The sequence below is a fragment of the Cryptomeria japonica genome, chromosome 9 (assembly GCF_030272615.1).
Source record: "Cryptomeria japonica chromosome 9, Sugi_1.0, whole genome shotgun sequence".
NCBI classification, from domain to species: Eukaryota; Viridiplantae; Streptophyta; class Pinopsida; order Cupressales; family Cupressaceae; genus Cryptomeria; species Cryptomeria japonica.
In genome coordinates this window covers 277,776,990-277,801,235 of record NC_081413.1, presented here as the reverse complement: position 1 = coordinate 277,801,235, position 24,246 = coordinate 277,776,990, and the positions used below count along the sequence as shown (strand labels likewise).

At 38.5% G+C, this 24,246-nt stretch overlaps 1 protein-coding gene across 2 annotated transcripts in view; it reads left to right on the top strand.

Annotated features, from left to right (window-relative positions):
* The window catches only part of LOC131046594 (uncharacterized), a 54,657-nt gene that overhangs the window by 10,974 nt on the left and 19,437 nt on the right, over positions 1-24,246 (top strand). For both annotated transcript variants that reach the window (XM_057980372.2, XM_057980371.2), the window contains exon 3: positions 24,129-24,203. In XM_057980372.2, the coding sequence (XP_057836355.2) occupies positions 24,129-24,203 (75 nt within the window). The remainder of the gene's footprint in view (positions 1-24,128; positions 24,204-24,246) is intronic.

The window sequence follows — 24,246 nt, the reverse complement described above, 5'->3', positions numbered from 1 at the left end:
ACTGGAGAGTTTGACATATAGATTAGTGTCAGAGGGACTGCACTGAAAACCATGTTCAACCAAATACTGATCAATCTTGAAGTACCAAGCTCGAGGGGCTTGCTTAAGGCCATAAAGGGCTTTTACCAATCTGCAAACCTGATGTTCCTTACTAGGAATATTGAAGCCAGGAGGTTAAGTCATATAAACTTCCTCTTGCAACTCATCGTTGAGGAATGCACTCTTAACATCCATTTGGTGAAGTTTCCATCCAAACTGAGCTGCAATGGCGAGAAGAAGACGAATTGTGCTCATTTTGGCAGTAGGAGCAAAAGTCTCCTCGTAGTCAATACCCTCCCGTTGTGTAAATACCCGAGCAACCAATCTGGCCTTGTACTTATCCAAAGTACCATCTGCATGATACTTGACTTTATAAACCCATTTACAGCTGATAGGTTTCTTCCCGGGAGGTAGATTAGAAAGAACCCAAGTGTTACCCTCCCATTGTGTAAATACCCAAGCAACCAATCTGGCCTTGTACTTATCCAAAGTACCATCTGCATGATACTTGACCTTATAAACCCATTTACAGCTGATAGGTTTCTTCCCGGGAGCTAGATTAGAAAGAACTCAAGTGTTATTCTTTAGAAGACTATAGTATTTTGTCTCCATAGCCTTTTCCCACTCAGGAATGCCTTTAGCCTCAGAATATGTCTGGGGCTCATGGATGTTGGCCATAAGTGCAAAGTTGATTGTATTCTGTCGCTTTCTCTTGCGGCGAACTGATCTATCCTCAAGAAGCTCATCATCATGAAGATCTCCTATTGTCTTGGCCCACCATTTAGGCTTGAGGGTAGAAGTACCAACATCTGGCATTGGAGGAATAACATCCCCTGGAGTTTCCGGAATAAAGTCATTTGGATGCGAATCTTGTGAAAAATCAGGTGGTGCTAGATCGGTAGATTCCTCATCTCCAGAGTCAGAATGCTCTAAAGCCCTCCCATCATGGGAACCAAGAGGAAGACGAACACCAACATTAGAAGTCTGCACAGACTGATTCGCAGGACTAGGAGTAGTAGAAGGCATAAATGGAGCAGTAGTCTCATCAACCACAACATCACGACTGAAAATGAGACGATCTGTCTCCACATCAATCAACCTGTAGGCCTTGTGGTTGTTGCTGTAACCAGTAAACATAAGTGTTTGGCTCTTTGAATCCAGCTTGGCACGCTTGGCGTCTGGAATCCATACATGAGCCATAGAACCAAAGACTTTCAAATGGCCCACTTTAGGCTTGCGTCTTGACCAGGCTTCTTTAGGAGTCATCTTCTTAATGACATGTGTAGGTGACCGATTTGGGAGGTAGACTGGAGTGTAAATTGCTTCAGCCCAATATTTCGTAGGAACATTTCTATGCTCTATCATAGAACGGGCCATTTCAGTAATGGTGCAATTTCTACGTTCAATGACACCATTTTGCTGAGGTGTGTATGGTGTGGTGAGTTGGCGCTTAATGCCTTAAATTGCTGAAATGTATTGAACACATCTGATTTGTTTTTCAGAAAATACACCCACATTTTCCGACTGAACTCATCAACAAATAATAAAGACTACTGTTACCTATTTTTCGCTCCTGGCTGAAAAATAGGTTGAGAGATGCTAAGCATGAACAAAAGAAAGCTAGTGTATACTCTTTCTCTATTTTGTGTTTTAAAAATGATGTTTCTAAGTACTTTATTCTGTAACAGCAAAGAAGAAAGAAACATCTCATTTGCAAAAGACAAGTATTTTTTATTCATTTTCAAAATGCGTCCCACACAGGAGCCGTGGGACTAGCTACGTATATTCAATGCAGAAGAGAAATATACACATATGTATGCAAGTACAAAGAAAAATAAGGCATGTCAGAAGTGGAACCAGTCATTGCCTGAATGACTAAAACAGTTGGAGATGCTCGTCGTAGCCTTTGTCTTGTTGCTCCCCCCCGGTCCGTTGATGTTTTCCTTCTGATCTGCAAAAAAGGTTGAAACAAACAATGCGTTAGAACTTTTTGTTCTAAGCAATAGCTGGCTGCATTTCTGACATATGTACTAATGCACGCATATGTATATATGATCCCTACATACATCGAATGCAGATAGCTCGCAAGTACAAAGGAATCTCCAAAAAGGCAAAATCAGATCAAAGGAAAGCCACCATAAATATGCAATTTTGCTAACAGGTTTGTTTCATGTGCAGGAAAAGGAAAAAGAACAGCTTGCTGTTTATGAAATTCAATAAGATGAGTGGAGACGAATGCGGCTCCCACAAGGGTTGAGCCCAGCTCATATGAGAAATACAAAGTTTGAATATGAAGTTTAGGCATTGAGATTATGCAAGAGCCACTATACATTGGTAGACAGAGGATCTTCCAGGGCTGAATGCAAAGCTGCTTTGCAGGAAGAGTTTGGACTTTCTGTTAAACTAGATGTATCATTGATAGGCGTTCACTAATTCCTGTAGAGGTTGGAGATGGATTCAGTATGGAAATGTCTAGTGAAGGTACAGAAAGTGAGTTTCCGATGGTTATTGCAGATTTCAAACAGTCAAGGATGCCAATTAGTGATGATATGATTCCAGCAAATTCATTGGAATTTGAAATTTCGGAGAGAGATAACCAAATGTATGCATAATCTAGATAATAGAGGGAGTCATGAAGTAGAACTCTCAAAGAAATCAATCCCACTTGATATGCAGAACAATGAAACTGCTTTTTCATAAATACTTGCTGAACAGAGGTGATTAATGAGGTTGATATGAAGGAAAATGAAGAGCTGATTGATCGACATCAGATGAAGGAAGGAATTTCAAAGCAGCAGAAGGGTGATTGCAAAATTCATAAGACATTCACAGTAGCAGCATACCATCGTAGCATTTTGATTGCAGTCATTAGTTACGAATCACCCAAAGTGTCATGGAGTGAAAGATGCAGTGGTGGGAAAAAATCTGAAGAAAAGGACAATCCTAAGCCATGTCTGCATTTTGCCTTGGAAACAAGTGACGATTCACAAGAAAAGGAAGATATGGTAGATGTCTTGGTTAATGTGATCTGCCCTAATTTAATGGAGACAACTGCTAAAGGTTATGACTGTATACTGTCAGTAAGGATTTCGTGGAGCCCTGTGAATTCTGCATCTTGGGTTCCATTACAAATTGGTGAGCATGAATTTGTTGAGGGTGAAATCATTATAGAAGCAATTGTTGAGAAAAGTGAAGTAAAGCAGTGTGGTGATGCATGGAAGATTATTCACGAGGCATGCTCATCTTTAATGGGCTCACTGGATACTAACATATGCATACCTTACAACATTAATGCAATATACAGATACTTAGGTATTTCAGCTGCTTATTATATTTTACTTCAGAGACTCTGTTATTCAGTTAACTCCATAGGAAGCCATGTCTATAAGGAGCACTTGATACTGATTTCTAATTACATGTGTATAACACATTGAAATCTAAGCTGACAAATGCAAATTTAATCCTTGGAAAAGGCTCACATGGTGGAATTCAGTGGGAAGCAGATAACAGAAGTACTTCACAAGATGTAGAACAAAGACAAAGAACATCTGAAGAGGCTCAAGGTACCGGGTGGAGTGTGGATCAGCAAGCAGATGTTTCAGAAACAAGCTGGACAACTCCTGAGACAAGGTTAAAAGAGGCACAAGCTGCAGATGGAACATTGGAACAATATTAAACTTCTTATGAACAAAGACAGCTACAAGATTCAACAGGAACCAGTGAAAAGAAACTCATGCTTTACAAAGGTCATGTGCAGTTTGGAAATAGTATTGATTATAGTTTTCCAGGGGATCCAAAGTGGGGTTCGAGTGGAATTTCTATTGAGAAAGCAAGAATTGTAAAAGAATTAAGCAATAACATGATTGAAGCAAAGGGGAACTTTGATGAGACACGAGGAAGAAATCCTTAAGCAGGATATACCAGAGTTGCATATTCAAACAGAAAAATAAAAAAAAACGCAGTTTTTCGAGCTACTTTTTTCTAATATTTTTGATAGAAGAAAAAAAATAACCCTGCAGTGCGTGCCATGAAGTTTTTTGAAGAAAAAACAACAGATCACAAGTTAATTTTTACAGATACAAGCAGGCATGGAATGCTTTTTACAGTAGGGTTTGTATCTTTAATGGAGATATTGTATGCAGCCCAAGGAAAGTAATTTACAGGAAATGCAACGAATTACATGAATGAATTTTTGCAAAATACAAGCAAATGCCGAACAGGTTCGAGCCATAGAAAGATCTTCAAAAAACGCAGAAAAGGAAGCCAATATGTTACATAAAATTTTTTTTTCTTCCTTTCCAGAATCGAAAAATGGCGGACCTGTGCAAAAGTGAAGACGCAAGGTGGAACGAGCGCCCAGCAAGCAAGGAGGCCGAGCTCCAGACACCCAGAAAGTCTCCAAAATGCAGCGGATTTCCCCAGCGGCTCTCAAAAATGAGCCCGAAAATAACAGAAAATACAGTCGAAGAGCAGGTCTCAGGCAGAAACAGAGGCCCAGCGTTCAAAAACGCGCCCAGAACTGAAGAATGCACCATTTCTTTCCTTCAAACCCTAAGCAACGCCCAGTGCAGAGCCTTTTCCAGAATCATCGAGAGCAAAAAGTAAAGAGGCGAATGAAGGTTTTTAGGGTTATGTTTCCCTAAAAACGTTTCCATTAAAAAATCATTTCTTTTCCTTCATATGCCACGCGATATGCAAGGCCACATGGCAAGGTTCGCTTGCATCTCCAAGTGATGTTAATCACTTTAAAACTTTGTAAAAGCCTTGTAAATCTTTTGGCTTCCTAAGTGATTCTTATCACTTTGTCCCCCCCCTTGCTATTATCCTTAGCAAGTTCTGTTTGTAAAGTCTCAAAAATACGCCCTCAAGCCTATGGCAAATGTTTTTTTTTAAGTTTTCTTTCTTTAAAATTTTTTTTTATTATTTTTTGATTAAAAATTTGTTTAAGATTATTCTTATTTTATATTTAAAAAATAATAAATTATAATAAATTTTTTATTTATTTATTAAAGTGTTAAATAAAACACTTTTATTAAATATGTTTTTTTTTATTACACCTTATTATTATTTAATAAATAAAATTAATAAAATTGTATTACTTAAAGTGATTTATTTATTTTATCGCTTTAAATAAAACAATTTTTATTACTTTTATATTATTAAAACTTTTAAATATAAATAAAAATAAAATCAAACGAATGTTTGACCAAATAGTAATAAATCCTTTTTTTAAAGAAAAAATCACTTTATTAGATATTTTTTTTTTTTGGGCAGAAGGAGGGATATTTTTGCATTTATGAGGGCTTGCAGGCCTGTCAGAGGCATTTCAGAAGCATTTATGTTGCATTTATGAGGTTTTATGTTTGCAGAATGGATGACTTAGCCTTTTGGCTCAAGTTTATCCCTTTTGAGATATTTTTGAGGCTAAAAAGTTAGGGTTTTTGAGTTTGCTCGACCAAAAAGGAGGAGGTGGAGTCTTCTTGATATGTTTGAAAAAGGCATATATACTGGGAGCCTTCTTTTTTGTAAAGGTTCTGATTCATTTCATCTTGGAGCAGACTGTAATTTTTGGTTCTCTCTGCAAGAAGGGATGTCTTTGTAACACATTTTCAGGATTTATGAAGCTTGGTGATACCTGTTTGGCAAGGATAATAGCTTGTTTTGCTGCTCTACTTCTCATCCTGCTTTGTTACTGCATCTTCAGGGTTAGTCAGTTCTTTGGTGGTTGGCTTTTGCCCCCCTTAAAATTTACATCTCCTTTTGATGCCTTATGCAGAAATATATGTACTACTTGCAGGTCATAAGCTGTGTTTTAATGATTAATGGTCTTAGGTTGTGAAAAAAGGATTTTTTTTCCCTCTTAGGACTGTGATTATCCAGCCTGTTTATGAAGCATTGATGCAAGGGTTATGAGTTGTTGGTCAGTGTGAAAAAGGGTTCATTATCATTGCTGTACTGTGTGTCTTATGCTTAGATAGATTCCAAAAAGAATACCATCTGGTGCAATCACCTTATTTTCAGGTTTTAGTTTTTTGTATTATCTCCTCCTCACTCTTTTCCCTGAAGAAATTGTTAGTTTAGGTGCAGAATCTGAAAAGAACCAGCTTTCTCTGGAGGTTCACTCCATTTTTTAGGCAACCCACAGGTCTAGGAGGGTTCCCATGTGTCACAGGCCTGCTGAGTTGATAGCTTAGCAAACAGGGGTGCAGGTCCAAGTGATAACAACTACCTGGACCCAGTAACAGATGGAGTGTTCATTGGCCCACATACAACAACATGAACCAATTGAAGGACCTTGGAGGCTCGCCAAGAATCACCATCCGAGAATGGTGTCCGATGCTGCTTCCCAACTTGCAAGCTCCACATACTCCATGATTTTGAGGTTGGATCTCAGGTAGACCAGCAACCAAACCCTCCCGAGATAATTGAGAGAGATAATGCACGTTTAAGTGCCCATAACGTTGATGCCAAAGTGTTCATGATGGATGTACTCCTAGTAGCCGGAGCGTGCTTCTGAGAATCGCCAGAATCAGCAAGTCTATACAAACCATGATCCTCAAGTCCCATGGCGTTTGTAGTTCGTTTCTCCCTATCAACAATGCTGTAGGTGGACGAATTGAAGACAACATCTAATTGAGGAGAATGCGTCATGATCTGGTTGAAGGAGAGGAGATTATGTTCCATGTTTGGAACATAGTAGACATCGAGAAAAATTAAATTTCTACCTCTTGAGTGAATATGGACAGTGCCCTTACTGTACTCTTCTCCTCCTCCGAAGATTATTGAATCTGAGAATGGTTCAAATTTCGTGAACCAATTTTGACGATGAGTAAAATGCTGCGAAGCCCCTGAATCAAATGACCAGGTAGAAGAGTGTATTGGATCTGCTGTTCGCTTAGCCATAAAAGCATAGAAAGCAGATTCTTTCTGCTTAGAGTGTTCTGCGACATTTGCCTTTTGTTGAAACCCTCTCTGCCTCTTTTGTTTAGAAGCCAATCAAATTTGACACTCGGCCTTCATTTGACCAAACTTATGACAATAATTGCACCGAACGTTCTTCTTCTTGTTGTTGTCTAGAGAAGAACCAGAGCCTTTCGTCTAAGAAGATGGAGCCTTCCCTTTGTTCTTAGCAGAAGATTTGGCAGAGAATGGTTGCTCGGTGGAGGTGGAACTGGCACCACTTCCAAATTGCTGTCGCCATCTGTAAAAGCTTGTTACAAAGATCAGGAAATTTCAAATCGACGTCAATGGAAGTGATATTCAACGTTTCAATGAAATGCTCATAAGATTTTGGCAAACTCTTCAAAGTGATGACACCATGTCCTCTTCCTCCATTGTGCGACCAATCGCCTCAAGTTGATCACAGATGTCCTTGATCTTTGTCAAGTGATCCTACAGAGGTGTCCTCTCGTCCATCATAATAAAAAATAGCACATTCTTCAAAAGAATGCTCTGCTCTTGTTAGAGGTTTCATGGAGACTCTTCAAATGATCCCATATCTCCTTCGCAGTTTTGTCGGACAGTACTTGAGGTAGTTGCTCATCGGTAATGGAGAGTTTAATGAGCATGATTGCTTCCCGGTTGCGCTCATCCCATTTGTCATTATCTTTTTCGGCAGTAGTTGGACGTTGAGATGTGCCCAGAACAACTGCATCGAGACATCGGTACTCAAAAATTGTTAGCATGCGCTTCTTCCAAGTGTTGTAGTTGCGGCCGTTGAATTTCTGGCTACTTTCGAGCATAATGTTTGTCAGAGATGCCATCACGTACCTCGAGGTCGAACTGATGAAGGCACAAATTCCAATGGATGATCAAGGCTACCCATTAAGTGGTAAGTGAACTGGACTCCTTCATGAATTAGTCGCTCAATCTGCTGATGCAACCATTGGTCTGTATATCTTCCTGGGGCTACCATGATCGTCTCAAAATCAGTGATCGGGTCTTGCGACCAATCAACGCTTGGCAAAAGATGTCTTACTGCCTCAAATTCCCAGACCTGCAGGCAATTTCCTGAATCTGTGAGTTGATTTGGGACCCGATGATATTCATAGAGTCGCATTTGTTGCACACTCAGCCTTGAATATTTACACTTCCGGACCTCATAGTCATCAGAGCAGTTTTTCCAATAATCTTCAACTGATTCCTTTGCTCTATACCGCTTGCCATAGGCTCTCTTTGCCAGATTGTCGTGATCGAAGCATTTCCTTGGAAAATGCTCCTGTAGGCCATAGGAGGCCAGCTCTGCGAAGGATTCCTCTGCTTGAGAGGGGGTCTTCAGATGGACATCCTGGTTGCCTATAATCATGGGGAATGCGAATCCAGCCTGCTTGCTGTCTTTGAGTAAGCTACCGGCTCGACATGACTGCCTTGCGACCTCCATAAGAACTATCTTGTCGGTTGGGTACCATGGAAGCCGGAGAGGGGCACCATCAAAGCCAGCTATCCGGATATAGGAGAACCTTGGGAACTGGATGAACCAGGCTCTGTATCTCTGTACTAGAATAGTAGCTTGCTCCGAGAGCCTTATGTGTAATCCTCCCTGCATAAGCCTGACCGAGCGCATTGTGAAGGCGTCATTGATGCGCTCATACTGGCCAACTGCATAGGCCGGGCTGTTCTTTTCCCTCTGAGCTATATCCTGATAGTGTAGCTGTGGGTAACAATCGTATACTTTTACTTGATCAGGTCCATTCTCGATTTGACCTTTCATTATTAAACCTGGCAGCGGCTGGTTCCTGGTGAACATGTAGAATAAATAGGATGTCATAGTGAAGTACTTCTTTGCCTCAAGTTCGATCAGCTGGGTGTGGAGATCGTCGCTTATGATCTGGGCCCAGTCAAACTTGGATTTCCCAGCGAAGACCTGTTCTGTGAAGTAAAACATCCATTCTTCAAAGTAGTTGGATTTGGGGAGTCCCATAACCCTGCTGAGCAGTGTGACCATGTCCCCATGCTTATTGTGAAAGTCACTTCTTGGGGTCTTTTTCCCAATTCGGACGCTTGGAGGTCTTCTCTCCTTTACTACTCTTCATTGATCAGTGTTCTACATCTGGCAGGATTCATATCATACGCCCCCTACGCTTCATCTATAGTCGTGGCTGTGGGATTGTTTGGGAAGGGAATATCAAATGGGTCGCCAATGGCCTCAGGAGTGAAGTTAGCGAGAACCATGTCCTCGAGGAGCACCAATCTGGAACCTAGTTGGTAATGCCGAGCGGCCTCCACTACTAACTCATAGTTTTGCACTACTGGGGGAAATCCCGCTGCTTGGGCGATGCCACTTTCCATCATCTGCCTAGGCCTGCCATAGGCATCAGGGGAGAAGACTCGGCTTCTGAAATCTTGGATATCGATATGGCCTAGGTCGGTATCACCGACATTGTCCCAGACACTCTGAACTTTTGACTCCCTCAATCCGCCTCTTTGATACTGGTACTTCATCCTTTCGACTCGGCGAGGGATATCTGATTTGGATGCTCGCGATGTCTTGGTTGTAGCAGGCGTCTTTGATGATTCTACCGCTGATTTAGGCATTTATCTTGCACAGTGGGACACGAATTACGAGGCGATAAAAAGGAAGTAAAGCAGGTTAGATACAAGACATACCAGCATACCAGGATTAATTCAAAAATTGAATTGAAAGAACAACATGATATTGTTAGCCAAAAGCTTGATTGATTTAAACACAAGTATTGATGAAGCTTTCGATTGCGGATTTACACTTAGGCATTTTCAGGATCAATTTTCAAAATGGACAAAGCCTGAGAAATTCTCCCAAGTTTGAAAATGCATTTTCTAACTGATTCTTAGGAGTAAGTTCTGATTTCAATCGCTTTGCATGGCGCCTTACAAACGTAAAAAAAAAATGCGACTTGAAGACTTAAGTATTTTAATCAATTTTACACAGACATCCATCCAATTTGTAAATATTTTAGACGATTGAGAGAGGTAAAGCACACTTACCTGGTGAAAATGAATGGCAAGAAATTGCACGATTTGCAAATTTGAATGGGGGAATTTTGCAATTTTGAATTTCAACGGTTAACCTTTTAATCCAAATTCTCGCGCCTATGGTTTGAAAAGAATTTGCAATTTTTATACAGACTTAGCAATTTACCTTGGGCGATTTGCAAGTTTAACCTGGGTGACCTAGTTGAAATGCGATTCTGAAAAGGGGCTGCAACGTTTAAGAAATCGCAATCTTGATTTTCGAAGAGCTATTCAGACCTTACGCTTCAACACTCACGGCGCTATGGGCGAATTTCGGAAAATGGGGGGAAGGGCTTGCAAACTTCAGACTTTGCAGTTCTTCCTCAAGCTTGGATGGCAAATTTCGGTGAATTGGAGAGTTTTGAAAACCATTTAAAACTTTGAACTTTCTTTCATATTTACCCCAAATCGTGATTTTTGGCGCTATGAGAATTTTTGCCAATTTTCACGTGGTTCCATATTTCTCGATTTTCACATTCATCTGAACTTCGGCGGACTGGGGCAATTCGTCAATTTCATTTCTCACATGTTTACTTCTTTACGCGAAATTCGGTGGCTTGGGATAATTTTTTAAACCTTTCGAAATACTCACCTATCGCTTGGATCACGATTTTCGGCATTTTATGACACTTTGTCAACTTTTCAATATTTTCGGACCTTTTTAGTTATTTGCGAACTTTCTTCTTTTTGGCATTTCGGCTTAAAGGTCCAAATTTTGACCCTTTTGGCCATTTTGACAAGTTTTCACTTTTCTTTCATTTCGGCCTAAAGGTTCGAATTTCGCCCCTTTTGGGCATTTTGACAAGTTTTCACTTTTCTTTCATTTCGGCTTAAAGGTTCGAATTTCGGCCCTTTTGGCCATTTTGTCAACTTTTCTAATTTTCTGACATTTTGGCCTAAAGGTCCGAATTTCGCCCCTTTTGGGCATTTTAAGGCTTTCGCCCCTTTCGCACTTTCCGGATGGCGAAAATCGACATTCATACAAATCCTGCAAACCTTTGAAAACACCATGAAATCCCTCTCATTATTCTTATGCGAAAATCGGCGTCTTTGGGTCCTCATGTGACCTTTAGATGCTCTGTTCTTTTACTCGGTGGACTTCGCCAGTTTCTATCATCCCACGCCCTTTTAAGGCGATTTCACAAGCTTGAACAATCTCTTGGGATTCGTGCCTGAGGGTTCGACTAACCATACGGATCACCGGCTCCTTTGCTCAACATCATCATCTCATGGACTGATCGCAGGCTCGCTTGAAAGGACGCGAGACACTCTGCGTGGAACTCAATAGGGCGAAGACGGAAAGGCCCAAAAAAGGAAAGGGGACCTTGTCGGCGACAGGGAGCGTGTGCAACGCACAACAAACACAGACTGCGATTTTGGATGCACAAGCCGCGATTTGAAGGTTATAGAAGATGAAAACGCAAGACAAAAATTCGCTTTTAATCATCCACAACCACTGACAAAAAAACGGACGTGGGTGGGAGAAAAAAATCTCCCAAAGGCAAACCCATGAGACCAGACGACCGTACTGGAAAACCCTAGGCGGGGTTTTGAAAAAATTCTCTTAAATATTTTCGAGAATAACCTGTTGCTTTGATACCATGTTCATGAAGTGAACTGGTAATTCTTAGTTGCATTAGCAAAAAAAAAGGTTTACAATATAAAGGGATTACAAATTACTGTAGACATTTAAGTTTCTAACTACCTCTAACTACTGACTACTGTAGGTCAACTAATTACAATATTGACCATTAACAGAATAAAGAAATATATATATATATATGCAAACCATTCATAAATCGATTTCGCCGGGTTGTCTTTCTTATCCAGGTAATCCACCACTTTGGATCCCCTCGATCTTTCCAATAGATCTTGAAGAATTTAAAAGTTCCACTCATTAATCAATGGGGGATGTCCTTCCCAAGAGTCAAGCCAAAAGTTGGCTCTCCTTTCTTTTTTGATGCTCCATGTGAGGTAGTTAGTAATGACGAATCGACAATCTCCCATGAATTTCTATGTGGCATATTCCCCATGAGTATTTGCAATAGTGAGAATGCAGCTGGGATCGGGATCATTCAAATACTTACTTTGGATGACTTGACACCAAAGTTTATCGGGGGATTGTTACATTTTCGAGATTAGCTTTGTTCCTAATGCCATGTTCTATAGTCTTAATCCATGAATCCCAATACCCTCATGGTTATGGGGTCTGGCAACCTTGTTCCAATGGATTAATGGATACACTTGTGGTTATTCGAACCTTCCCATAAGAACTTTTCTAGGATTCCTTCCAAAGCAACGATAGCCTTCTTCGAGAACTGAAGGCATGACATTACATAAATTGGGACCGCACCTAAAACATCCTTCAACATTGTCAATCTCCCCGCTAAAGACAATCATTTTCCTTTCCATGAGGCAACCTTATTCCTGCTTTGTTCTATTACATCCTCCCATAGTTTTGTTCTTTTTGCACTACTAAAGATTGGATCTGCAAGGTATTTTGATGGAATCCTCTCAATAGTGAAGCCCAAACAACTCACAACTCTTGCTTGCCAACTTTTCTTGGTATTGAAAAAAACAATGTTTTTCTTATCTCTATCGAGTATTTGTTTGAATAGGGAGTTGTAAATGTCTAGAGTATCTTTGATTGCTTCAGCTTCCCTCAAGTTGGCCTCACCAAACACTGATGTATCATCAGCGAATTGTATGTGAGTGTATCATCAGCGAATTGTATGTGAGTAATGGTATTCAAATCTTTGGCCACCTTGACCCCTTTTCATCTACTGATACTTTGATTGTGGTTGATCAATTCTCCAAGGGCTTCAACCATAATTACAAAGAGAAAAGGGGACAAGGGGTTGCCCTACCTCAACCCCTGATATGCTTCAAAAAAGCCACAAGAGACCCATTGATTACAGCTGAATATCGGACCGTAGAAATGCATTGAAAAATTCGGTCCAACCATTTTTGACAAAACCTAGACTTTTCCAACACCTGGAGCAGAAAATGCCAACTAACACAATTGTAGCCCTTACTAATATCTGATTTAATCATCATGCTACTCTGCTTTGATTCCATGATCAAATGGATGGTTTCATTGGCTAAAATGATGCTGTCCACAATCTCTTTACTCGGAGCAACCCCTTTCTGATTCTTTGCAATAATTTTGTGCTACAGTTTCTTCAATCTGTCTGCCATTACTTTGGACATGATCTTGTATATAGTGTTGCATAATACCATTGGCCTGCAATATGAAAAGATTGACAATCGCTTTTCTTTGAATGATTGAAATAACCATATTGTTGACATCTTTGACAAATTTGTTCTTGATCCTTAATTCTTTTTCAACGTCCCATACCTCCTTAGCAACAAAGCACCAACACTTGTAGTAGAAAAGTGTCGGAAACTTGTTGGGCCCGAGAGACTTGTTAAGGTGGAGGCAAAAAAGCTGCCGCTTTGATTCTTCTTTGTGAAGAGGGCCAAAAGCATGGCATTATTGGCCTCGTTAACTAGGGGTCTAATATGTTCTAGAATTCTTCTACAATTGACTTGATTCGTTCCATTTGCCGGGGCTAGTAGATTCCTAAAAAAAGATTAGAGTATTGATAATTTCCTTATCATTCGTGATGATAGATCCATTTTTGTCTTTAATCTCACTGATTTTATTGATCATTCTCCTGACCTTCATCGAGTTGTGAAAATATTTGGTGTTATGATCTTGGGCCTCCAACCAACTCTCCCTTGAATTAGCCTTCCAATACTCCTCTTCTCTAGCTAATAATTTTGAGTGGTCTACTAGCAATTCCTTTTCTCTAATATAGTCCTCCTGAAACATACCTTGAACAATAATTTTTTCATTAAGTTTCTCTAGCTCTCCCTCAACTCGCTCCTTTTCTTGGAAAATATTTTTGAAGAAGGTGGCATGCCACTCTTTCTTTCAGTTTCTTTTTGATATGGGCTAGTTTCTTGCAGAAAATAAAGCTCTTAGTTCGTCCCACTTTTGGGACTTCATTCCACCATCATACAATGAGATCCACTAACTCTTCTCTTCTCCACCACTTCAAACTTAAAATAGCTTTTACCCTGTCTCAAATCATCAGTTATCTCCAATACCAACGGAAAATGGTTTGATAACGATATTGGTAAAATCCTGGTCTCCAGTCTGATAATCAAACTAATCCATGGAAACTAGAAACCAATCTGACACTTTTGCTATATTGGTTTATCCTAATCTTTTGTTCGTCCAGGTAAATATCTTGTTCTTAGGTTGTGGATCAAGTAAGTTGTTATTGTTAACAAAATTCTTGAAGTCGATCATAGCCACACTTTCTATACGCTCTTTCAGTTTTCTCTTCTAATCTTAAAACTGCATTGAAATCTCCTCCTAAAAATATCTTGCCCTCTTGAATAGACTCTTAGTGGTTAAATCTCCCCAAATCCTGTTCTTATCTTTGTTTTTGGTGGGTCCATAAATATTAAACAAAGAAAAAGATAATTTAGAAGAGAAGAGACTAACCTTGCCATATTGCTTGTTATGGTGTGCCTCAATTTCCAATATTCTAACCTTCGTCGAATTCCATAAAATACCCAAACCCCCAACACGCCCAATCAACTCACTAAAGGTACCTTCCCATAGCTTGCAGTGTTTGAGAAATTTTGAGGATTCAAAGAGTGTCATCTTTGTTTCTTGCAATAAGATTACATCGACCGACATTTTATCCAAAGGGGGCTTAGCCATGTGTTGCTTGTTAGGGGTGTTAAGCCCCTAACATTCCAAGTAGCGATCTTCAATGTTCTCCAAGGAAGGTGGTTCCTCCACTAGATCCCTTGATGTTGGACATTCCTTTCTCCATAGCTGTTTCTTCTCTTTTCGGTTTATTTGTTTTTTTGCCCTTCTTCTTCCCTACTTTGGTTTTTTGATTTAGAACCTTGATGCTGATTGACTGATGCATCTTTGATCAATTTTTTAGAGTTCATCTTGATCTGAAGTCTCCGCCTCAGACCACTGCTTTCCTTTCAATCCATTATCTGTTGGGCAAGCATCCTCCAATGGATGCATATCCGGATAAACAATGTTGACTTTGGTCTTTTCCAATTAGAGGCAGAGCTGTTCACCTTCGACTCCTTCGCCATCTTGGTCTTTGATCCCTCGTGTCCTAGCTTCTATACTAACCATCTCCTTGTCTACTGCCACTGTCTTTGTTTGATCCTTATTCTTTGGTTGCCATTTGTTTTTAGCAATAGTGGCTTTTTCTTTATCATGTCATTATTCTGCTAATGCTTTCGTTTTTTGCACTCCAGGCAAAATAATTTTTCTTCTTCAATGGTAGTGGGTTCTACCCGTTCATCGAAGGGGGTATCAATGTAGATTTCAATTGGAATCAGTTTGATGTGCGCAACCCTAATTCTTGTGAACATGAATGAATTAGCAGACTTATAACTTCCGCCAATCTCCCTAGTGACTCCCATACCATCTCCCATTGCCTGCAACCATTTGTCGTTCCAGAATTCCAAGGGAAGATAATATAATTGAATCTAGGTCGGTTCACATTTGGGTATGTAAGCCCTCGGGTTGAAGTTGGTTCCCACTTATGTAAATACATGATTTGATCCATCCAAAGCCCAAGAGCTCTTAATCACTATTCTATCCCTTGTCTCCTTGCTTGGGAATTCCACATAGAAAAACCCCTTTAGAATGAATTTCAGAGCATATCTATTGCGCCATTAGTCCTTCACCCATTTCTCGATTCAGTCAGTGCTGAACTTCTTTTGCATGTTTGCAATCGCCATGTTCTCTTGAATGGTAATTCTAATTGACTTGGCCGTGTTCTGCTTATATATGTATGTGTATAAATATATGCGTATATATGTGTGTGTACGTATGGATGTATGTATGTATGTATTATGTTTAAGAAAATATAGACAGAGGTATAGAAGTGACAAAATAACTTTACACAAAATAATATTCTATATTCTTTTCATGTCCATTCAACACATATTACACATTTATATAGGAGTTTGATTTCCTACATTTTTGGAACCACTCCCTAATAATATGAGTTGTTCCAACAACTCATATACTTACAATCTCTCGTATATTATCCTACACACAATATTCTAACCAACCATACTAACAATGATATTAAGTTGATTTTTCACAACTTAATATTTATTACACTTATAATACCAATTTAAACAACCATGTGAACACTATTTCCTAACATTATGTATGAATGTATGTATGGCAAGATGCTACCAAGGGGGCAGCTGCCATATATTAATTCAAAAGAGAAAGTGCACCCTATCTTTGAAGATAGAATCAAAGATAGCTAGTTTATGTTAGGAAGAGGGTACAACAAGCCATTTGAAAGCTTGACCATGTTCATTCGATGGGAGATTAGGGTGGTTTGCCAAGAATGCACGATGTTCCTCTTTTTTGCATTTGTTGAGGCAGAGGATGAACAATTCCAAACATTCACACAACTCCATGCTCCTTCGTAGACCCCATCTATTAAACACATTTACTAGATCATGCTTGGCAAGGCTCGGGAAATTGTGAAAGAAACCTTTGCATGCCATTCGTGTTTGATAGATTTGTTTGATGCTAATTATGCATACATCTTCCTATCAAGAATATCCACGAATTATGGGACGAAAGTTTCGACAATAAAAATATCCTGTAAATGGCTAGAATCAAAACATAGCTTTCCTATCGTTGCCTTAATTTCCTCCTTCGTTGGTGGCACAACAATCATAAAATGTCTTCCCAAATGCGAAGATAAAGCCTTTAGGATACAATGGCATTGACGCCTTTTAATTACTATTCTTTTGTCCATACTAATAAAAAACTTGTTTCAAGCTCTAATCTAAATAGAAAAAGCAACAAGGTAGCTATCTAATACTTGAAAAGGTGAACTATTCTTAGGATAGCCTGTCATGCAAACAATCAAATTACTCATCGTGAAGCTTGCAATCCATCTTGTCTTCACCTAGAATTATGAGCAAGTTAGACCACTTGTTTGGAGCATTAGAGATAACTGTACTATGTCTGTTTGCTAGAAAATCTGTAGTTTTATTTGATTTGTGATAGATGAGATACAATAAATTTATCTAGAATAAAAATGAGTGGTAAAATTTCATCAACCCATTTTTTGAATTTCAAAGATTGTGCCTTTCGATAAATAATAGTATTAATACAAAGCTTAGAATCACCTTTGATATCTATTGAAGTGCGATTATTTTGAACACACAACTTCAAATCCTCTTAAAGAGCACTAAATTCTGCATCATTGTTGGGGTCAGAGGGGATGTTTTTTGTTAGAGCCTTAACTCGATTACCATTATCATCTTTGAGAATACACCCAACACTAGAAGCCCTAGATTCTCCCGTGAGGCACCATTGAAATTCAATTTTAATCCACCCCTTGGGAGACTACCTGTTTAGACTTTTTCCTCAACTCAATAGATTTAGTAGGAAAAAATCCTTGAGGAGAAATAGGTGAGGTTTTTACTAAGCTCCAAGCTTTCATAATTTTGTCATCCCATTTTGATAAAGGTTCGGGCTTAGGTTTTCTTAATTTTGCATCAAGAAACTTGTAGATACCAATTTCAATTCATCACACACATCTGAAACCAAAATCCATGCATCATTGAACACTCTCCTATTCCTTTTCTTCCAAATGTGCCATATGACCACAAATGGACTTACTTACTAAATTTTGGACCATGTAGACTTGTTGGGCAAGAGAGGCCATCTACAAAAGACATTCATAATGCTATCTGCGAGAGGCTCGGACAACCAAAGTTTGCTCAGAAGTTCACACTAGTATTCCATTGTGAAAGGACACTAGTTGCCAATTAAAATACGCTTATGAAGTGCAACCCAAGCAAAAGCACCAACCTTGGGCAAGACTTTACCACCTCAACATGAAGAACAAGGCCAATTATAATTTAGCATATGGCAATTTTGAATATGATAACCAAGTTTCATAGGATAATCACCCATTTTGGAATCACCCCAAATGATTTTATCTTTTGTATAAGAAATCAACACCCTTCTTTTCTTGAGTTCATTTAACAATTTTTTTTTGGCTCTTTGTGGAATCGGAGCTTGGCTGAAATCTCTCCAATCCCATACATTCCCATTTATTTTATCAACCTATACAAGATTGTCAATCACTTTATCCCCCACTTGACCTTAATAATCTTCTTAAACTCAACAAGCTTCAGAAATGCATCAAAGGGTAGTGCCCGTTCCAAGATTTCAACCAAAAAAGGTGGATTTACTGTTATTGATAACCCATGATAGGTGTTCTGTGATGATATGCCTGCAACTCAACATGAATTTCCATAAGTGGGACCCAATGGGAAGGTTAGCAATTGTGAGAATTCTTTCGGGATTGTTGTATTCAAGGTATTTTTCTACAAACATTTGCACCAAAGTACATTAGGATTATCAAACATTCCCCACACAAGTTTTGCACCAAGCACATTGTCACGTTATACTTAAGAACAACTGCCAATCCCTCCCACCTCAAGGCAGCTTTTAACTGTGTTTCAGTTAACCAAAGGGACAAGTTTGTTTTCATTTGGCCCTCCCAAAGAAAACATTTAAGGACTCCTTTAAGTTCCTGACTTGCCTTTGGTTAGCTGAACACACGACATCAAGTAAATGAGGATAACCGCTAGAACCATCTTGATCATTAATATTCTGCTTGCTAAACACAACCATCTCCCCTTCCATGTTTCCAACTTGTTATTACATGCCCCAATAGTGTCTTTCCAAAATCATGATCTAATAGATCCTTTGAACAATGGAGCCTTGATATATTTTGCTTCAGATGGAATCGATACTGAAACCGAGGATATTCACTATGCTTCTCTAAACCACCTTCAGGTTTTAAAAAAGAAAATCTTGGATTTATCTTTGTTGATTTTTTGCTCAGAGCAAGGAATGTAGCATTTCAAATTTGAATTGATAACTCATACCTCCTCCAAGCAAGCTAAACGATAAAGGATAGTATCATCAACAAATTCTTGATGAGTAATCATGTCCAGCTGATTAGTAACTTGAATGTTGTACCAAGCACCAGAAGAGGCTTTGGCCTCATTTGCGATCTTCACATTCTTTGTTCTAAAAGATCAAAGTGCTGTCCAAAAGTTTGGATCTCCAAAAGCAAGTTCAAAAGGCCCCTACCTTACATTCAAACTCAATATCTATATCTCTTGTTCTTGTATGTTAGAGAAGATAAATATTTCACATTCTAGATGCTACATACAGAAACCTTTCACAAAGGAAACACATGACAATCATTATCTGAAAGTTCAGGATTGCATGGTCATAATTCAGTTCAAAACACTATAAAAAATATAAAATCCGGATATATGTTGTTTCCTTCTGCAGTGTCTTAATTCTCTTTTGCATTGCCCTTCATATCAATCAGTTATAAAGTTTAAGCTGCTGTTTCGAGGCCTTTGAAGGACTCTTTAATCACCTCTGAAAAGTTTTCACAATTCATCTTAACCATTGAATTTAACTTATCATCACATGCTTTTCCATTTTTTCAGTGTAATTAAACACCTTTTGTAGACTTTTTAATTTTATCCACACTGTGCTCTTTCGGTTATTGGTCCAACTTGGATTGCTAGTCTAAATGCATTGTCAAGACCGTGAAGGTTCATATACTATAGACTGGTTAAAATCTTTTTATACATCATCCATCTAAAAGATTTTCACTCTCCATGAGTCAAGTTTTTTTTTTGGTGCCTTTTGAATCCTAAGCCCCATCAAGTCTTTTAAAGGCTCAAAAGATTTTCTCTTTCACTAGATCATGTCTAATCTGATGGTTCTTGTGTGTCCCTTCACATTTAGAAGGCCCAAAACCTTGTCGAGTCATCAAATGCACCAAAAGCTGTTGATCAAATTTTGGACCAATGGTTTTCATACCACTTCTAAATCAAACTGAAACCAAAAAAGGCCTCCTTTATCATTAATTTTTAATTTAGAAGTCAATTCAGCAGTTTATCACTTTCTTGACAATATAATTCATCCAAGCCTTGTTGATTGTTTTGGTTGAAGATTTACTAGGTTGTAATAACAAACATTTATGGAGTTGTATCTAGTGTGCTGTTCAAAACTTGAAACCCACTAAGAAGTAAACTCATTATGTTTCCCCTTGTGTGTAGTCACGACGTTTGTGTGAAAGAAGACGTAGGTTGGAATGCACATATACTAAATTCTCCCCTTTTTGATAGCAACCTATTGCGCTTTACTGAGTGGATGAAAGAGTATGTGCTCCAATGTCTTTCTGAAGCAGATGAACTAGCAACCTATGAAGACAAAGTAAACAATTAAAGTTATACATTAATAAAATTAAGATTAAAAATTACTAGCAATCTATGAAGACAAAGTAAACTATAAATAAACTTGTGATAAATTTAATTAATTAAACTTACTTGTGATAAAACTTTTATAGCGAGGGGTTGTAGGTGTTGGAAGCATGCACCATGGAAGTACCACCAGCTATGAGCATCCTTCTTGGATCTATGACGAAGTGCATCAACACTTAGACCATTCCCATTTGCGAATTCTATGAACTCATTTGTAACAATATCCTGCAAATCACCATCAAGATATAGTCTAAGAAATGCTGCCTTGTACCCATTAGATACTTCTAGATCTCTCCATGGTGGAATCCTTCCTGGTTTATCAAGAAACTAATTGCTATAGTACTTTGGTATCAAGGCATAGGCAAGAAGATGCAAATGAGTGGTCATCTTATTCCACCTTTCTACAATAATTGCTTTCACTTCTTTGAAGAATTTCTCCTCGGGGTCATTCACTTTTGCATTTATAGTGAACTTTATTTTTTCAAGCATTGAGTCAATGCCATCATAAATCTCACCAATGCAAGGCCTATCCATGTCGGTATAACGAATCATGCTCATAATGGGCTCAATGATACTTAGGAGATATTTAACAAAATCCCACCATTTCTCATTCAATATTCTCTTCCTAATTTTTTCTGCCCTCTCACTGCTGCTCTGCTTCCATATAGTCCAATTGTTGTTGATCACCATATTGCATAGTGCCACTCTAACTTTCACAAGTCATCTTAAGACGATTGTGTTTGATGCAAAATGGGTCTCAGCAACCTGTAACACAAATTAATGCCAAAATGATTAAAAAATAAAGCCAAACTTTAAAGAAGAACACACAATATAGCTTGCACAATGATATTATGAACATTGAAATTAAAAAAATCAGAAAATGTAAAATTAAATTACTATTTCACTTACCTTCAATAGCTCCAAATTCGAAAATGATCTAAAAATCCCTTGAGACATGTGGTGGTTTGTGATGAACATCTGGATGTCCTCAGCCTTTGCATAGACATCTCTGATCCATTTTATTTTAGTTGCAATCCTTTGTAGCATAAGATTGAGTGAATGGACCGCACGAGGTGTGCAAAAGATGTGATCATAGCGTTCCTCAACCAACAAACCAGTAGCTCTACAATTTCTTGCATTGTCCATTATGACTTAGACAACATTGTAGGGTCCCATTGACTCAATGGCGGAGATGAGAATTTCTGCAATAAATTAGCCATCTTTTATTTGGCCCTCACAATCCACAACTTTCAAAAACATTGCCCCTTTAGGGGACACCGCTACGACATTAATCAAGAGATAATTTTTAGCATCTTTCCACCCATCTGAAACAATTGTTACACCTGTCTCAGCCCATGAATCCTTAATGGGTTTCAATGCATCTTCAACCCTCTTCACCTCTTTGTCCAATAATGTTCCATGTACCTTCTCATAACCTGGGCCCTTATACCCTCTTGGAGCTTCATTAACACTTTTTTATCATTTGCTTCCAATATGGGGAGCGAACACCATTGAAAGACAACCCATTTGCACAAATGCACCTTTCTACATCTTGGTCAGCAATGTCTCTACTCTCATTTTGAAAAGCGGTTTCTAAAGGCCCCTTTGTTCTTTTGCATGTCAAGGGTGGTTCACTTTCAGGTTCATTTGTGGAAAAGAAGGGGTGGTCTTCTATTACAACGTCGGGATTAGATGGGGCTTGCATTCCCCTTGTTTTCTTTGGTGCGGTTTGATTCAATCTATAGGCTTCTCTCTCTTTTGCCTCCTCATGCTCCCTAATATATTTCATCACTGTCTCATCTGCTATAGGTTTACCATCTTTTCCAGGGCATTTTTTGATGCCTTTTCCTTTTATTCCACACAAATGGCCTACCACCCGATAATATGAACTATTACGTTCAATACCACATCCTTGGCATCTTCAACGGAATCCCCCACCTCTTGGAAGTGGTTTTAAAATGTCAACATTCTTCCATAAGGGAGAATTTGGATCATTTCGTTGTTTTGTAATTGTTTGTTAATTGCCAATGGAGGAAGAGGTAGATGCCATTCTAGTTCCTATGGCAAGAAATAACATAAACATATTCAAAAACAAAAACAAAATAATGAAAAACAATTAATGTTTCATGTTTGACAATTTGTGAAACAAAAATAGTTGGAAAAAAATGTTAAAAAACCTACCTCTTGTAGCCAATGGGAGCTTGCAAATGTATGGAAATGATGCTGCAACACTTGTTGATACTTAAAAAATCAGTCTTCAACTACTCCTATTTGATCTTGGAAGCCAAACTTTGTTCACCCTTTCTTCAACCTGCTGTCAAAAAACTTTTGTTTGCAACACAAATGAGGAGAAATGAGCCAAGATTATGTTTTAGAAGTTACTTTTAGGGTATATAATTCACTTTTTACATGGTGGATTCCAAAAAATAATTAAATTTTGCATAAAATATGGCTTTTTGGGCCACCCAGCCGCCTAGGTTCGATCTTGGTCTGCTTGGGTTAGAGCCAGGTCGAACCACCTCTGATTTTTGCGAACCGTGGTCGAACCAAGGTTGGACCGGACCCGAACCAAGGACCTGGACCGGTACCAGGGGTGCCAAGGGGCGAACCCGGTAAGCTATTTAATAATAATAAATTAAAATAAAAAAAGAAAAAAATTAAATCATATAATTATTATTAAAATTTAATGATGGTCATAAGGCATGAAATAAAGAGTTATGACTATTGAAAGATTAAGGTATAAAGGAGAGATCATTGTATGAGAAGAGGACATAAAGGAAGCAATCAATAATCTGGAAATAAAAGATTATTCTCAATAGGCAGGGATGAAGGGTGGTGACTCCTTCAAGAAATGGATATAAAGGGCAAATCATTTCATTGAGAGAATCATTGAATGAATCATCAATTTATAAAGGAAGCAAGCATTCAATCAATCAATTGGGAATGGAACATTATGTGGTAAATTTTATTGTCTTAAGGCAAAAATCCAGAAATCCCAAAAAGGGATGTTAAATTTGGGCACAATTCAGCTTTTGAGTTTGTAAAATATTTCCGTTTCCCTTCTGTAATGGCTGACTCCTTGGGGGATGAAATTTTAATGATCTAATTCTTCTCTGAGTACCTGTAGAGAAATTGGGCAAACTTGAGCTTTCGAGCCAGTAAAATATTTCTAGTATCTCTTTCATAATGGCTGGCTCTGTGGGGTATAAAGTTTTCAAGTGACAATGCAAGGCTGATGACTTAAAGAATGAGAGGTCATTTTTTCCCCTGTGCAAATATCACATTATACACTCATGCAGAATGCAAATATGAACCTTGTCGGTTGTAGTTTAGTAGTTGTGGGTTCTCAAGGGAAGTATGACGTTTCCAGTAATTCATGGGAGGTTTTTAGATCCAAATGTTGATGTCATTTGTTCATGAGAGGGCATTTTTTCCCATGTGCAAATATCACATTATGCACTCATGCAGAATGCAAATATGAACTTTGTTGGTTGCAGTTTAGTAGTTGTGGGTCTCAAGAGAAGTATGAGATTTCCGGTAATTCATGGGAGGATTTTAGATCCAAATGTTGTGTCATTTGTTTAATGCAAATATTTTGATGAAATTAATCATAAACATGTACATTATGATATCTTTTGTTGATTTGTTCTATGCGAAGGCTTTGGTGGAATTGATAATAAACATGTACATCTTTTGTTGGCTTATTTCAGCTATCGTGTATTGATTGTGGATTCACATTCAACAAAGAAAGTGTTCAGGCCCATACACAATGTGTCTCTGAGCAGGTATGATATCTTAAATGCTCTAAACTATCAAAACATATTGCAG